The 13,115-nt window shown below is 38.0% G+C and overlaps 2 protein-coding genes across 3 annotated transcripts; one reads left to right on the forward strand and one right to left on the reverse strand.

Annotated features, from left to right (window-relative positions):
• Positions 1–1,088: 1,088 nt before the first annotated feature.
• On the forward strand, positions 1,089–8,530 carry tefa (TEF transcription factor, PAR bZIP family member a). Of its 2 annotated transcripts, none has more exons than XM_067488620.1 (5): positions 1,089–1,295; positions 4,545–4,919; positions 5,231–5,451; positions 6,159–6,370; positions 6,807–8,530. In XM_067488620.1, exons 1-5 carry the CDS (start codon positions 1,220–1,222, stop codon positions 6,826–6,828), a joined length of 906 nt encoding a protein of 301 aa, XP_067344721.1. In that variant the 5' UTR covers positions 1,089–1,219; the 3' UTR covers positions 6,829–8,530. The 2 variants fall into 2 exon arrangements, with proteins under 2 accessions (XP_067344721.1, XP_067344720.1); XM_067488619.1 differs by lacking the exon at positions 1,089–1,295 and adding an exon at positions 3,422–3,751.
• Positions 8,531–11,400: 2,870 nt separating this feature from the next.
• phf5a (PHD finger protein 5A) lies at positions 11,401–12,943 on the reverse strand. The gene is made up of 4 exons (XM_067487869.1): positions 12,793–12,943; positions 12,431–12,454; positions 11,796–11,962; positions 11,401–11,585 (listed from the first exon to the last, which is right to left on the reverse strand). Exons 1-4 carry the CDS (start codon positions 12,842–12,844, stop codon positions 11,496–11,498), a joined length of 333 nt encoding a protein of 110 aa, XP_067343970.1. The 5' UTR covers positions 12,845–12,943; the 3' UTR covers positions 11,401–11,495.
• Positions 12,944–13,115: the final 172 nt, after the last annotated feature.

Here is a 13,115-nt window from a genome sequence, read left to right on the forward strand (position 1 = left end):
AATAAACAAGCTTAAAATAATCTTGTAATAGCCTGCAATGAATACGGGGGCAGATTTAGAATGTTTTATTTTAATGGACAGAGTGGGGCACATAGTCAAAATAGGGTGGCACGTTTAGCAAATTATTTTAAACTAATTGAATGATTTAAAAGGTTTAAAACTCATAATAAAGTGTATATTAATAATAAAGCATTCATAAAGTGTTTGTTCAGTGTAAGAAATCCCAAGTACTTAACTTATATTTTATGTAGTCTGTCATTCCACTCTAAATAGTGCCCTGAATGAATAAAGTTATAATTTGAGCATGAAATTCAGTTGGGGAGCTCTTGTGTGGGCATGTCTCTGGACTACACCCATGTGAAATGACTGCCCTCCTCCTACTAAAAGTCAAAGTCTCGTGAGAAACAGATATGTTATCTTTATACACACGTATTTTACTTTAAACTTATACTTTATATACTTTGAGCCATTGGCTGACATTTCATCTACTAAAACCAGGACCTAAAATGTGCAGTAGCTTGAAATTAGTGATATGTAGTGAATAGGTTTTATTTGGTTGACCTACCTCCTACAGTAGCCTATCGCCTAAATAAACTACACTCACTGGCCATCATATTAGGTGCAATCCAGTACAGCAGCTCTGCCATGACTTGTATTTTTACAAGGTTATAATTGCTCTGTTTGCAATTTAAAACAGACAAAGATGATTCTACTGTGTTCATTAGCGAGGTCACAGTGGATGGTGGAGTTATACTGAAGGACATTATATAAAATGGTTCTAATGGTGGTTGGTTTTGACCATCCTATTTAAAATGAATGAGCGGTGAAAAACATTTCCACCACCTTATGGTTACCTACGGTCCACATTTTTTCTCCTGTTTTCCCTTCTTTTTTTTATTCTATTCTAGTATAAGACGAGGTTCGAAATTGGCCGTTTCCACTCTGACGGACCCAAACATCGACCAATCGAGGCTCTTTCCGTCTAACTCGCTCTGCTGATTGGATGCTTGGGAAATGAGAGGGCGGGGTTCCTCAAGTAACTTCTAGTGGAGAGTTCATAGCGTGCGACCCGTCGTCAGATTGTTGAGATTCCCAGCACTTTTCTGGAGCTGTCAGCCTCGTTTAACCAAGGGGACTTTATTTCATCTGCTGCTTCTTGTGAGCAGCCCCAGCTCTAAAACATTTGTTGAATAACTTGCAACATCCAGCAAAATAAAACATGTCTACAGAGATCCCGGAGATGTTCAGGGCTCTTGTTGAGCATGTGTTTACTCTCCCAAATTTAGACGACAACGGTAAGTGGCTGTCATGTCAAACAGGGACGTGTGTTGTCTCGGACTTCTAATGCAGTGACTTTAGAGTTCGTGTTTTATGAAGGTCCGGTTGCTGATGTAGGGACAGTTAGTTTTCAACGTGACATAATTAAATATTCCATTTCATTGCTTTCAATTGAGCGTAGATGTTTGCGTACACTGGAGGTCTGTGACGAGACCGATTAAATCAAAGTAGGTCAGAAGCTGTGGATATTGACTTACAGGAGTGATACGAAAGACTGTAGAAACAACCTAGTGACAAATTCTCTTGCTGTGTCGTCCACATTAAGCCATTAAGTTACCTTTCAGAATAAGTATCATGGGAAAGTTACATAGTGACAGTAAGCTTGAACAAGGAAAAACAATTATTGATATTCTGGCAAACTGTAATTTTGGTGATCATCATAACCCGATTAAGAATGTCACCTGTTTTGATCTTAACTGACAAACATGCTCTACTTTAGTGAGACAAACCTTCTTGACCTTCACCATCACCTTGGATTGTCAGATTATCACCCTGAAATCAGCTTTTAAATGTTGCGCAAAAGTTTCAATTGCAAGGCTTTAATTATCTCTGCATTACTACTCTGAAATTCTTACGTTTGAGCAAATGGCAATTTGTAACATTTGTTGTCCATCAACAGACATAGTGAGCAAATATTCTACTCTGTCACTACACATTACTCTGTTAAACAAGTGCTGCACTTATGGTTAAAACCCGTTAGTTTTAAGCAAATCATGTCCGTGTTCATCAGAAAAAAGAGAACACTTAACCCACTTTGGTGCTGTTTATTTTGTGGTCATATAACCCATGTCTTAGGTAAAATGGATGTGTAGAGAAAGAGAAAGAGGAGCAACTGGACTTAGATTATTTAATTACTAGATAGTCCTGGTCCATATTTAGATAAATGAGATTAGGGTCAGGTAATTTCATCACATTGAAAGGTGCTCTGTTACTGACTTCATTTCACAGGGATTTCATTATCATCTGTTGGGTGTTTTGTTATACGTGTCTCTAAAGAAGCCCACAGAATGCATAGGCTGTCAGACAATGTACAAAAACAATTAATGTTTACATAATCAGACTTTGGTTCCCCTCATATTGTTGCAAGCAGCAGTTGAGGGGAACACTCCTTCCACCACTTCCATTGAAGTCTATCTTGCATCACGTGGATAGTGATTGCTGAATCCCATTGTAATATATCATAATGATTCTGGTAGACACTGTATAAACTCTGTACTGCAGCTATTCTATTTTGAATACACTAAGCTGTCAAAGATAAGTAGATATATATTTGCATTAGAATCAATGTTTGTTAATGATCAAGTGCGCATACGTGCTCTTAAAAAAAAAGTAAAACTATTTTCCTTTCACTTATCATCTGCATACTAAGACTTTATACTAAGACTTTTTATTTAGCCCGAGAGATGCTGAGAGATTAATCCAGTGCTGCTGTAGCAACTGAGCGAGTTTAAAACACGCAGATCTTTGCTGCTGGAATTGCTGCAGGGCTGCAGCCCTGCACCCGTAAATATTGTATGTCATGCTATTGAGTGGCCTTCCGGCTACGAAGCGTCGCCCTTATTACACGTCTCGGCACGTGAGCGTCAGAGGCGTTGCGCTGTTTCATTGGACGCTGCCAGTCGATATGCAACAGTGGCAAGTGCACATGTTTTCCCATGTGATCGGAGCAGCGGTAGCGCTCTTTTAGAAGAAGCTTCAGTTCGCTAGTTGCAAATAGCAGACACATCACAACATCTTAAATGACTCCTGAAGGCCGTCTCTTATTGATAAGTTACACAGAGTTTTGCAGTTTATATGCGTAAAACATATTTTAGAATATAGTTTAGAAAATAGGTGCAAGTTTGGACTTAGTTTATTGCTCGTGATGCGTTTGCTCTTAATAAAGTCAGCGGTTACATATATGTAACTCGGTCAACCAACGAGAGTTCAGCTGGTTGCAAGCGACCATCGTTATTGGCTTCTCGCGAGAATCACCGCCCATCACTGAATGAGCTCATTAATATTAATAAGGCCCAACTCGCCTATCAGCAGCAGGCAAGGCGGAGTGAGGAAAATTAGTAGGCGGTACAGCTTGTTCCAAACACAAAAATCCTCTAAGCACGGACATTGTCGAGGCAGGGGAGCAAGACTAGAGAGGAAGTAGCGATGCCCTGAGGGTTGTTGCTACTTTTTATCGAGTATTTTGTGGATTATTATAAAGCAGAAATAGATAGCTGGTGTTTTCGATTTAGCAGGAGGCTCGCTTCTCTGTCGCTGCTGTGTGGATAACGCGAACAACAAGTGACAAAAAAAATGTCCGCAGAGCCAGTTCTCATCACAATGGCAACAGAAACCGGGACCACGGGTTCATTCCCGGTGGTTCTGAAGAAAATCATGGAAATGCCTCCTCCGAATATACTGGACGGCGACGACGGTAGGTGCAGCGAAGTGGCGGGGAGAGGACGAGAGGCCGATGTAGCGTTACGTTAAGAACGAGTTCAACCGAAGTAAAATCGAGAAAGCGTGTTATTTATGTTAGAGTAATCGCCCGTGTGACAAATTTTCAGCGAAACTCCTGTGCACAGCGCACACTGCCGTCGGAGTAACGTTACACCCCGTACACGGGCCTCGCTTTGCTAAGTTTGTGACCCAGCTCAGCATCGAGACTTTTCTAGACACGCCCCTGACTTTAAACGCAGCCTTTGTTGACATTCCTTTCCTCGATTTCCGTGACTGAACACTGTGCTCACAGAAATTCCCAAGTTACGATCATAAGAAGGCAAATGCGTGACTTGTCTGGGTGTGTGATCGAAGGTGTCTTGTTGCTACACGCTAGCTAATGTGTGTGCTCTAGTTAAATGATGGCCCAAATAAAGTCACCGTGACATTGGGATTAGTCCGCTAAATGGTAATGTTTGTGCAGATAGGATATGATCACCGGTGTGGTCATACACTGAGCAATGTTGTCGTTTTGCAGTTCATAGCTGTTGTGGAAACTCGTGGCTTAAACCCCTTTTAATGCAAAAAGTGCCCGGAATGCTTAGGTTTGGGGGGGGGGGGGGCTTAGAGCCATTTCTAGTTAGGGTCTATTTGGAATGGAACCTCCTTTTTAAAATGGGTCATGTCTCAGCTATGGTTTTTTTTAAGGGGCTATCCTGTCAGTTTTCATATTTTATGGCACATCTATCTACCTATATTTACGAACTTCTGTCTTCTCTGTGTTTCAGACACTGACAAGGAAAAGCTGTGTCTGGGAGATAATGTCGACCTGGGTGCTGGAGGGGGTGATATGGGTCCTTCAGCCGCCTTGACCCCTGCTATCTGGGATAAGACTATTCCTTATGATGGGGAAAATTTCCACCTGGAATACATGGATCTGGAGGAATTCCTCATGGAGAATGGCATTCCTACTTCCCCTGATGAGGACTCTCTAATGAGCAGCGCAGAGGGAGATGCTGGGAAGTCAGAGAAGCCTGAGGCCGAGACTAAGGTTACCAACCCAGCAGTGGCCCTGCTACCCATTCAGGAGTTGGACAAGTGTGGGGAGGAAGTGGTGATCATTACCAAAAGTGACTCTGATATCACTTGTGATGTTACTGCAGGTGAGTTAGGGGACCCTCTCTAGCCTGGTTGTTCTTCAAGCTTGTGCACAGCCACATAAACTACTGAATGTCAGTTAGCACAAAAAGTTTTGCAACCAGTTTTTATTTTACACTTGCGTGTATTTATTTGGTTAAAATTTAAACCTCTCATATGATAATGCTGTGATGCTGCACTGTTGCTTTGACTCAATGATTATCTCTTAATTTACAAACTTTTGCTACTGGCAAATTCTTGCCATAGTGCTGGTTGTGTCACTGACCTTGAGTTTAAACTGCAGCTTGCTCTTATGTCCCTTCTTTGTCTGTCTCAGAAGTGGAAACAGAAAAGGACAGAGTGACCCCTGAGCCTGTGAGTCCTGAAGATATTGAGGTTGATGTCAACTACGAGCCAGATCCCACAGACCTGGTCCTGTCAAGTGTGCCTGGGGGTGAGCTGTTTGACCCACGTAAACACAAGTTCAGTGAAGATGAGCTCAAGCCACAACCTATGATCAAAAAGGCGAAGAAGGTGTTGGTGCCAGAAGAACAAAAGGTATGCTGGCAGAGACAGGATGAGCCTCTTAAGCTCAGAGACTTTAGCTGGACTCTGTCCAGCAGTTAGTATTGCTGTTTGTGGTTTGTTCGTTTTATAGAATACTGTAATAGTGAAGTGAAGCATAAAGCATTGAGGGTAATGTAGTTGAGTTTTCATTTGATTAAATTTCACATTTTAAAGTTTGCTGATGTTTGAAGTGTAAAATAGTGTATTGGAAAAACTACATGTTCAGGTACTAATGCATGTTGGCCTATGTAGAAAAAGTATCAGTGTATAAAAGTGACTTCAACTTTAGCTGACACAACAATAGTAAAAAGATCGACATGTCCCACTTCTTGCAGTGTTGACAGGCTATTTTAAAGTGTAACTGAAGGTGTCAAAATGACATTGAATGATTAAAAAAAGTTATTAATTTAACACAGGACAGAAACGTTGCCATGTCACAATAAATCACTTCTGGCAACTCACAGTGACTCAGCGTTTTGATAATCCAAGAATTGAAGTTTTCCTTCCTATTCAGTCTGCCAGAGAAAACTGGTTTTGTTTACAGACAGAAAGAAGCTTGGATGAGGGCCACATTGCAAAGTTATCTGGGGTCAGATTTGGGCTAATGCGTCAATAATAAGATTGAACAGTTTGGTGTTTTGTTTCTTGGACCCTGTTCAACCCTGCTGTTTTTTTTTTTTTTCTTCTCCACTCCTCAGGATGAAAAGTACTGGCACAGGAGAAAGAAAAACAACCTGGCCGCCAAACGCTCACGAGATGCCCGCAGGTTAAAGGAGAACCAGATCACTGTCCGAGCAGCTTTCCTGGAGCGCGAGAATGCAGCGCTGCGGACGGAGGTTGCAGAGCTACGGAAAGAGTGCGGCCGCTACAAGAATGTTGTAGGACGATATGAAGCCAAATTTGGACCCCTGTAAGGCACCTAAACATAAGATGCATACAACTGTAAAGGACATCCACAGAACAGTATCAGTCACTTTGTTTTAAGAAGTGAAGTTAAAGAAATTATTGAGTTCTGATCGTCGGCCTTGTCGACATACACCCAATCTACTGAAAGTGGTGAAAATGTGGATGTGGGTTATAATAAATCAGCTTTTGTATCAAAGGTAACATCAAAAAACGAGACAGAACTGAAGTTTTATAGACTAATGTGACAAATGACAAATAAGCTGCACAGTGGAGCTTTACTAAAACTTTTTGTTGTATTTTTTTAATTTCATATATGAGGATCTGTAAAATAATCACACAGTCTTGTTGATTGGTGTAACACATTAGAAACAGCACATTAATGTTAACCTCACCACCTCCTCCTCCCCTTGTCATTCATCCTTGTTCTCTTCTCTTTCAAGCGCTGTGGCAGAAGACCAATAGACAACAGTTGATTGATTCGTTTATTTTCCAAATGAATAAATAAATCCGAACTAGGAGTTGACACTACAATCAGTCAGATGACGAAGAGGAGGAGGAGAGCATGTGTGGGGGGAAAGACTGATGTTGGCATGAAGGTGGAATAGCATGTTAAGACCTGATATCTCTTTATTTCTTATTTTATGACTTACATTTAACATCTATGTGAATGAGGTCAGTGGGGGAGAATATTCAAGTGCTTCTTCAGTACATCTCTACAAGGAAGTGTACTTCTATCATGTTTTATATTACTTCGTTTAAAAAGGATTTGTGATGTCTGTGTTGGAGAAACTGGGTTTTTTAGATTTATTTTTACATTATTTAGATTAGATTAGAAGGTATTTTTATTATTTATAGTATTAGTAGAAATGAACTGCTCTGCAAGTTGCTTCCAGTTGTTTCCACATTTAAATTCTAAAATCTGCCTGTCTACTTTTATATTCAAATTTAAGAGCTGGGCTTCTTTGCCCAACAAGACGTTTTAAGTGGGACATTTCCAACAACTTAAACTTCTACAGGGGAAAACTGTGACAAGGGCGAAAGGTTCAGCCAAGTTCTCTTCTCCACATAAACAATCGCCAGTGGCACAGAGCTGTACATAAACGCTCTATTCTCCCTGTTTGAGTGTATGTAACGCAGACGCTCTCATGTTTGTCGGTGAGTAGGATTTCTGCTTGGACCTCTGCAGGTTGTAATGTTTACTCGTCTGTTTATGTCAGTAAAGCTTCAAAAGTGTTGTGTGTAGAATACACTGTTGCATGTACTAAAAATAATTGTGGCCTAAAATAATTCTAATAATTTATAGATTTTTTTTTCCCCCATTATTTTACAAATGTACTCATTGCGACAGTACAGTTTTGGAATTGGATTTATTTAGTTTTGGATAGATATTAAGCAGTGAAATAGTAAATTCCCTGTCAGAGGTTAACTTCTTTCATTGATGATTTGACTTGATGCATGTTAGTTTGTTCTGTTGGAAGCAAATGGCACAGGTAGTGCTTTATTACAGGCAGCTGGTGGTGAAAGGTTAATCTGGTAAGTGTGTGAAATAAAACTTTGTTTATTACAGTGACCTAATGAATTTGGGTTGTACATATAGCAAGTCTTTAATTCAATTGCTTGAGATGAACAACCAAAACAAAGTACTGAATCCTTTTGAGTGGAATGGAACAGTAAAAAACATTCAGCAACTTTTATTCGTTTGTGTCTTTAGATGGTTTACTTATTCTAAGACTTGTTAGATGGCAGTTTCTGTTGCCACAATTGTTTTTTTTTACTGTTTTATTACTATTCTTGGACAAACCAGGAAGTCTCAGTGAATGCAGACTGTATTGGGGTGTTTCTTTCACTTATAAGAGACCCCAAAATCTCAAAGTGTCTTCTTTGTCTAAAGCCATTTCAATGCAGTGTGCAGTCTGCCAGTTTACAGAGGGACATATTGTGTAACATCACAATTGGAAAAAAGTTGTAACTTAATCCTGGATTATTTCATTGTCCTATTCTAACAACAAGGGAAAGCTGTTCTTTGCTGCTGGGCTTTAATCCATACACATTATGTCTTTTTACTAGGATTAATTCAATTTCATGGTATCTTGTTTGATGTGTGTGTGTGTGTGTGTGTGTGTGTGTGTGTGTGTGTGTGTGTGTGTGTGTGAGACAGAAACAATGTTCACAAACAAAAGAGTTCTCAAATGACATATAACCTAATACAGGTTATATTGTTTTTCATTACAACCCGCAGTAAATACAGTTTTGTTTATTCCTGCTGTTGCTTTTCTGTGGAGTCAAACTAAGTCGAGAATACCACATTTTTCTACTTTGTGTGAATAACTTTCTTTAAATTCAGTCTAAAAAGTCATGTCCTTTTGTAATATATCTAAGGTGGAGTTTTAAATTCATACCTTTTAGTGTAATTGTGACATGAATGATACAGTTGAGTGAAAAAGTTTGCATTCCCTTATGTTCAAATGGCAAAAAGGGCAGAGCAATGTTTGTTTGTTTTTTTTTCCCTTAACATAATATTTAATGCACATTAAACAAGTGCAAATTTTCCTTTGTTAGAAGTAACAAAAATGATCATATTGGGGGAAAAAAAGTAACATTATAAATGTTTGCATGCCCCTTAATCAACCATTAATAACCTTTACTATGTAAAATCTGGTGTCTGATATTTAAATCAGCTTGCATAAGATGTCAGACCCCAAAATTGGTGAACCTTCATAAAGCTGAAGAGAGCTATAAAAAACATCTCTCTCTTAAGACCATAGATTATGAACATCATCTAGAAATGAAGGAAGAATCTTAATGTGACTATATTTCTAAGAAAACTGACGGAAAGAGGTGATAGAAAACTTCTGAGCTACTTAAGAATCTAAAACAAAGGCGGCCTGTTAAAGTCCTTAGCGAACTGGAATAAAAGTGTTCATCTTCACAGTTTAATGGATTGTTTAGGAGAAAAGCATAATAAGTGTAGTATACTAAGGCGCATTTGAACAAAGTTTTAGAACAAGATGATGTGACCTGAGGAAATCAACGTTTAATAATTTTGTATATGTGGTGAGAAAACGCAAATCTATGAGGAAATGAATAATAGAACACGAATAATAGAACATAAAGGCGCAATGATTTGAGAGTGTTTGTCTGCATCTGACATTTTTCTGACAAAGAAAAAAATTGTACTGTACAATCCATTAAATATTATGTTATGTCTAGCCATATCAAGTGAATGCAAAGTTTGGCACTCAACTGTAATGAGCTTCCTGACTCCATTTTAATATTTTTATGGCTTTCTGCTTTAATAGAAATTACATCAGGTCAATTTGACTTATGGTTTTTAAACTTCCTGTTTCTGTCTTTGTATTACTTTGTAAAGAAATGTACTGACATTTTGAGTGTGGTCAACTTTTGTCTTGGATATAAAGTATGTATAAATAAAGCTTTATTGAGAAAGCGTAGAAATGCTTCTTAAGTTTCTAGCAGTGAACAGTTCATCTCGAAGAAAAGTCAAATCCAAAAGAATTAAATCTCCTGTCCAAAATTGACCCTCTTGAGTTTTAAGCATCACATCACTAAACTAGCTCAGTCGAGCTTTTATCATAATATCAAATACTGCAAAAATCAGACCTATGTTAAATTTTAATAATGCTGAGACTATTATTCATGCTTTTGTCTCCTCTCGACTTGATTGTTGAAAAGCCTATTTTCCTCACTTCATCGCTCAGAACTTAGCAGCTGCCTATAAGCCGATAGTTCGGCCACAATCCTAGTCTAGCTTCTCTACATTGACTACCCGATTATTTTAGGATCAATTTTAAGATAATGATTACTTATAAAGCACTGGATGTTGTTGCTCCATCCTATATTTGTAATCTTTTAATTCTATATGTGCCATTACAAAACTCATCATCAGACAGTGGATTGTTGTGAAAAAACAAGGGGGATGGAGCATTTTCCATCATGGCTCCAAAACTGGAAAGACTGTCATCTTGTTGACACGCATTTTTAATCAAATTGCCTTTCCTGAGATGCAAGACTTTTGTTTCAGTATAAATAGTATTTTCCATCTGTCATTTGATGCATTTTTACTTTTGTGCTTTTCTTTGATTTTATTTATTTAAAATGTTTCCCTTTTTAATGTACAGCACTTTGTACTAGTTATTATAAAATTATATTTAACATAACTGACAAACACTTGGCCACAGAGGCTCTGTAGTTATACACTTTCAAGCTGATGAATACACACTATATTGCCAAAAGTACTCGCTCACCTGCCTTTAGACCCACATGAACTTTAGTAACATCCCATTCTTAATCCATAGGGTTTAATATGATGTCGGCCCACCCTGCAGCTATAACAGCTTCAGCTCTTCTGGGAAGGCTTTCTACGAGGTTAATGATGTGTGTTTATGAAATACATAATACACAGTGCTCGCAGTCTTCACTCTAATTCATCCCAAAGGTGTTCTATCGGGTTGAGGTCATTTATTTGGATGGGTTAGTGAATACTTTTGGCAATATAGTGTAGGAGCATCAGAAGATGATCTCCAGTAGGTAAATTGGAAATTAAATGAACCTGTAGCCCAATACTACCATTTTCACTACAAATGCTCTGTAGATCATGCCCGAGTGTTAAAATACAAAGCAAAACCTTTGAACCATTGCCAAAGAAGTTGCATAAGCTATAAAGGAAAGAGCTGGATCATCTCTGTGATACTTTTCACTCAAAATGGAAATTTAAACATGTTAATTTGTTTTTTTTTTTTGTTCAAAGGTTGGTGCCCAATATGAATGAAGCTTAAAACTTTAAGCTTAGTGATTACAATTTTTTACAGTTTTGAAACATTTACATTTAGTCATTTAGCAGATGCTTTTATCCAAAGCGACTTACAAGTGAGGTACAAAACAGCAAAAATCTAACTCCAATCAGAAAACTGTTCACATTTCACGAGATGCAAGTGCGAGAAAGAACAGAAAGGACTTGGAAAAAAAATAATAAATTGATTTAAGTGCATAAATCATGACACAGAAACGCAGAAATATAAAACAGAGATTTATTGACAAATCAAAAAATGTTTCTTGAAGTTTGGAAGAAAAAGCTGAAAAACTAAAACAGGGACTGGAGCAGAGCGTCTTCACCTCTTCTTAAAGCCATACTTCTTCCTTTCATAAAACAGATCCGTTTTCGAGCTGCCCAAGTTTACAATCTTTGGGCATCCATCACGCTGTGAAGACAACAGAAACAAGAGTAAGAAAAAAAAAAAAAAACTTCCTCTTTAAAAACTTCAACACAGGTTTTGTAATATGGGGTCTGCTTAAACTGTAATTGCTAATTCTTTCTCTTATGGCTCATAGATCTCAGCAAGTAATCCCAGATCACACAAAATCTCACCAATATGGACTGTTTATTTTCTTTAGTGTTTAAGCACTCTTACATCTTTCTCCTGGATTGTACACTCTTTGCAGTAGTAGGCATCAGATACTCCGGGACCTCCACAGATGACACAGCGTCCTTGATAGGAACCATAGTTACACTCATCACAGATCCGCACCAGTGTGCATGGTCTCACGTAGGAATCACAGATGACACACTTTCCATCACCTAAGGAGAAGTTAGAATTGATAGATGAGATAATTGGGGGTAAGAAAAGCTGACCCCCAAACAACTGTAAAATAAATAAATAAATAAAAAAGCATCTTTTAACACAGACTTCATCTTTGCTTATAAATTAAGCCAGTTGTAGAGGTAAAACCCAACTTGTATCCCACCATAATTTTATACTATAAAAGGGTGTGCTTGTTGTATCAATGCAGAACATTTTAATTACTAAATCTATTAATACAAATCCTTTGAATACTCTCCTCAACTCACTGAGGTGAAAATTTTACAATGTGAGTGTCCCTGAGCAAGACACTCAGCCCTTGCTCCCCTAAACTTGTTTATACTTGCTTGAAAAATGTAATAAAAACCTGGCAACAAACTTATACAGATAGCGTTAAATACTTTACCGTATTCACAGAGAGACAACAGTTAAAACATATAATGATAATCACTGATAGAAATACTCACATTTTTCGCAAAGTCTCCCGATAGCTGGGGATGGAAAACAAAGCAGTCGGTGAATTTAGAGAGAGATCTACTTTCACAATAATGAATACGCGTTATCAAAATAATCGTTTCTGTTTCCTACAGTATAAATTAATTACATATCACATAATCTGTAAAATACCAACAATACAAACATTATTGATCCTGTCGATATAAATTTGTAGACCTCTCAATGCTAACTCCGTTGCTAACATACTTTTAATGAAATACATGCTCTCTATGTTAGCATAGCAGCTAACGTTATCTTGGACAACAACAAAGTGGCAGCAAAGATAACAGTAAGGTAGTAGATAGCACGTGGAACACAAGAATATAAAACATACCAACTCCAGCTTGTTTTCTGCAAAAGATCAAATCTGGATGATGTTTAGCCATTGTGAGCTAACGTAAGGAAAGCGCTGTTGAGTTGGTTCAACTTTCACCTTTGAACTGTAAATTTTAAACGAGGATTTGCGTTACTGCCACCTATCGTCTTCAAATTAGAATTCCTCCTATGATCCTAAACAGAAAGACAAAAATAAAAAATAAAAATACAGTTTAGATGTATCTCACACCGTACAAAAACAGCGTTTTTGATTAAAAAAAATACAATATTCTAATTTAGTTAATTATTTAACTAGTTACCTTTTTGTTAAGTCAAATTGTG

Source organism: Channa argus, chromosome 20 (assembly GCF_033026475.1).
Source record: "Channa argus isolate prfri chromosome 20, Channa argus male v1.0, whole genome shotgun sequence".
Lineage (NCBI taxonomy): Eukaryota > Metazoa > Chordata > Actinopteri > Anabantiformes > Channidae > Channa > Channa argus.